Source organism: Dermacentor variabilis, chromosome 9 (genome assembly GCF_050947875.1).
Source record: "Dermacentor variabilis isolate Ectoservices chromosome 9, ASM5094787v1, whole genome shotgun sequence".
Lineage (NCBI taxonomy): Eukaryota > Metazoa > Arthropoda > Arachnida > Ixodida > Ixodidae > Dermacentor > Dermacentor variabilis.
Window position 1 is genome coordinate 137,392,606 of NC_134576.1, and position 3,260 is coordinate 137,395,865.

Here is a 3,260-nt window from a genome sequence, read left to right on the forward strand (position 1 = left end):
ACTCCTAGAGCCATGAGCTTTGCCGTTGGCGTGGAGTTTGGTAGCCCCAGTGCCGTCTTGTAGGCCTTCCGGATCAGTGCCTCCAACTTTTCAATTTCCGACTTGGAGAGGTTAAGGAATGCCGTCCCGTACAGTATCCGAGAAATCACGAAAGCCTGCACCAAGCGGATGGCGTCCTTTTCCTTCATGCCATGGTGCTTATTTCTGATACGATGCATCATCCGGAGGATTTGCTCGGTGGATGTTGTAAGCTTCTTCATAGTGCTGGTATTCTGTCGCCCCTGCGGGATATACAGCCCTAGGATCTTGATCTCCGTGGATTTCGGTACTGAGTGGTTGTCTATATACACCGTGATGTTCTGTGCCAGGGGTGTCCTCGGGTTCTTCAGGATGAGCAACTCGGACTTTTCCGGCGCACACTGGAGGCCTCTTTCCCTGGCGTACTGGTCCACCGTGTCCGCTGCTGCTTGAAGACGCTCCTCGATCTCGGCGTCACTCCCAGAGTTGCACCAGACAGTTATATCATCCGCATACAATGTGTGTTTGATATAAGCATTCTCTTGAGCTACCTCCTGCCGCCCGACTCCTGGCCTATACCCCCTTAAGGGTACAAGCCATAAAAAGAGAATCACTATTATCAACAGGAGAGCGTGCCGTTCGAAGCGGCAGCGCTGCAATCATGGCGCAGGAGCGGCGTCGAGTAACCGATAATTTCTCGGACGGCATCATCCGATTACTGACGACTACCAGCTGCTGCATGTTGCTCGTCATCGTCACGATCAAGCTGAGCCCGCATTTCCTGTACAACGGAAGCACCCTGCTGCTGGGGGACACCGGGGAAAACTTGTTCTTCTTCCGAGCCACGAAAGCCGCGGTCATCGCCTTCCTGCTGCTAGGACTGGTCATCATGGTGACAGTGCACCACTACTACCGTAACTACAAAGTTATCGGAGCCTGGACCGCCCTTGCTTGCGCCATGAGCCTGGCCATATTACCCGTCCCTTGCATCTACGTCATCTTCGAGGAGTACAACGAGCCGGCTGACATCTACTCGGCCGTCTTCTTCGTCTACAACTTCATGGCGCTCAGCGTGGTAGTGATTAGGTTAAAGGGTCCGCGCCTGCTGCAGCTGTGTTGCCTGACCGTCCAGTCTACCTTCATGACGCTTTTCGTGCTAATGTTCTTGCCCCTCTTAGCCCAGTTGGTCATGCTGTGCCTCATACTCTTTCGGGACCTGGTCGTAGGTGTGCCGACTGTCGTCGGTATACTTATGGACCTCGATGGAATGGCCAAGCAGAGGAACGAAAGTGTGGAGAGCCTGCACTCGGGAATGTTATTCTCGACTTCCAGTACGGAAAGCGGCTGGGACGTCCGTGGCATCAAGCTGGGGCTGGGTGACTTCGTCTTCTACAGCGTCCTGGTGGGCTTTGTGGTGAGGTTCGGCCACTGGCCCATTGTGTTCACCTACGTCGTCTGCGTTCTGGTCGGCCTCTGCGTCACGATGTTCGTGCCTGTCATGCTGGCCATGAAATGGGAAGGCGTGCCGTCGCTTCCCGTGTCGACATTGTTAGGCCTATCTTTCGTCGAATCTCACAAGGTCATCGGGAAGGTTACGAACGAACTGTACGTCTCACAAGCATTAATATGAAGCCACGAGCCTCCACCACACGCCGCACAGCATTCGACACACTGAGCAAAAAAAAGGTGTGCTACGCTAGATTAACAAAACGGTCATCGCGATTCCGGCCAACAAAAACAAGTGTCTTTGTCCTCTTTTATGACTGTCAATTTGAACTGATAATTCTAATGCGTTAGCACAGCAGCGATAAGCGCGATGTTCGCACTGTATCGTGTTTGACTTCGGCAATTAAAAAAATTTTGGAGGACGCTTGAGCTTCGCCTTTAAGAGGGCAACGCGATAGCATTCAAAGATCCTTCACGCTTCTCATGCTTCCGGGCAACTGCAGCTTATGTAACCGTAATGTTTACCGGGAAACGCTGGCCTCGAACGCTATACAGAAAGGCGTACTTTGTGGTTCTTTTCTTTTTGATGTTGTGCAATGGAGCCGAGAGGGCCGCGCCACTCCTGCAACGACAGACCCTCAAACGGCAGCTGGAAAACGCTATCGCGTTAAAAGGGCTTTGTGTTTCTCGTATATTTCTCGTTTGTTTCTCGTAATTGTGCTTTCTCGTATATTCATATTACGATCCAACGCTATCATTCCTGCAGGTTGTAAGTCGTACTTTACTATTTTTCTGACGCATTCTGATAAAGTCAATTAGTTCAGTTACTACTTTGCGCTATACGGAGGGCCTGCGTGGTTTGGTATGCGTGGTTCGCTATGATTATTCCCGAGACGACGGTCGGCGCGGTACGCCGACGCCGGTTTTCCTGCGACACGCGGCCCTTAACGCTACGCGTTAATAAACGCATTTGGCGATCAAATTTTCTCCGCGTATATGAAGGGCTTATGCAACCTTCACGTCCTTGGAAAAGAGGGAGTAGCAGCACTCGGTGTACTGGCCGCACTTTTCCGGGTCATAGTGGTCATCCTAGATCCCTCGGTAATGGTATTCCTTGTTGAACTAGGCGCCATAGACCTTGATGATCACTCAACTCGCTTACTGCATCAAAGTAGCTATGCAAAAGGTTACAGTAGAGAACCTACGCTATATTAGCTTAAAATGACGAAGCATTTCTTCAAAACTATGGTTTAAAATTGTGGGGAAACAGGCTAATTATTAGAAGAGAAAATCAAGGTCCAAGTTTCATTTTTCTCAATTTTGTACCGAAACTTCAGCGCCGGTGCGTCAGCGAGACGTCACGGATCTCATAATTTTTCCGTATTTCTGACTCAAAATTTATTGCGATAGCAATTATTAGGACACTCCAGCCAAATTTCTACTATCCTCTTCGCCGTGAGGTTCTTCATCAAGTCTTAGTACGATAAGATTGCATCCGCGCACCGTATGATGTAGCTGCGCGTGACCGCGTGCGATGTGAGCCGACAAGGTGAGTGGCTTGATATCGCGCGCGCAAGGGAGGAAGGCGTGGAGGAAGTGTGCCTGCCGTCTTCCATCGCGCTCAATGCAGCAGGAAGGGGGAGGGGGAGGGGGCTGCATTCTACGCCGGGGCCGCGGCTGCGTATGGCGCGGCTGAACGCGGCCGCACGCGCCCTATCTTGCAAGCGGTCTGCGATGGGGACAAAGTCTACGCGCGCCGATGGCTGATGGCTTCGTGTGCCCTTTGTTTTCACAGC

At 51.5% G+C, this 3,260-nt stretch overlaps 1 protein-coding gene across 1 annotated transcript; it reads left to right on the plus strand.

Annotated features, from left to right (window-relative positions):
* Positions 1-679: 679 nt before the first annotated feature.
* Positions 680-1,648, plus strand: LOC142558560 (presenilin-2-like). Its single transcript, XM_075670694.1, has one exon. It carries the CDS (start codon positions 680-682, stop codon positions 1,646-1,648), a length of 969 nt encoding a protein of 322 aa, XP_075526809.1.
* The last annotated feature ends 1,612 nt before the right edge of the window (positions 1,649-3,260 follow it).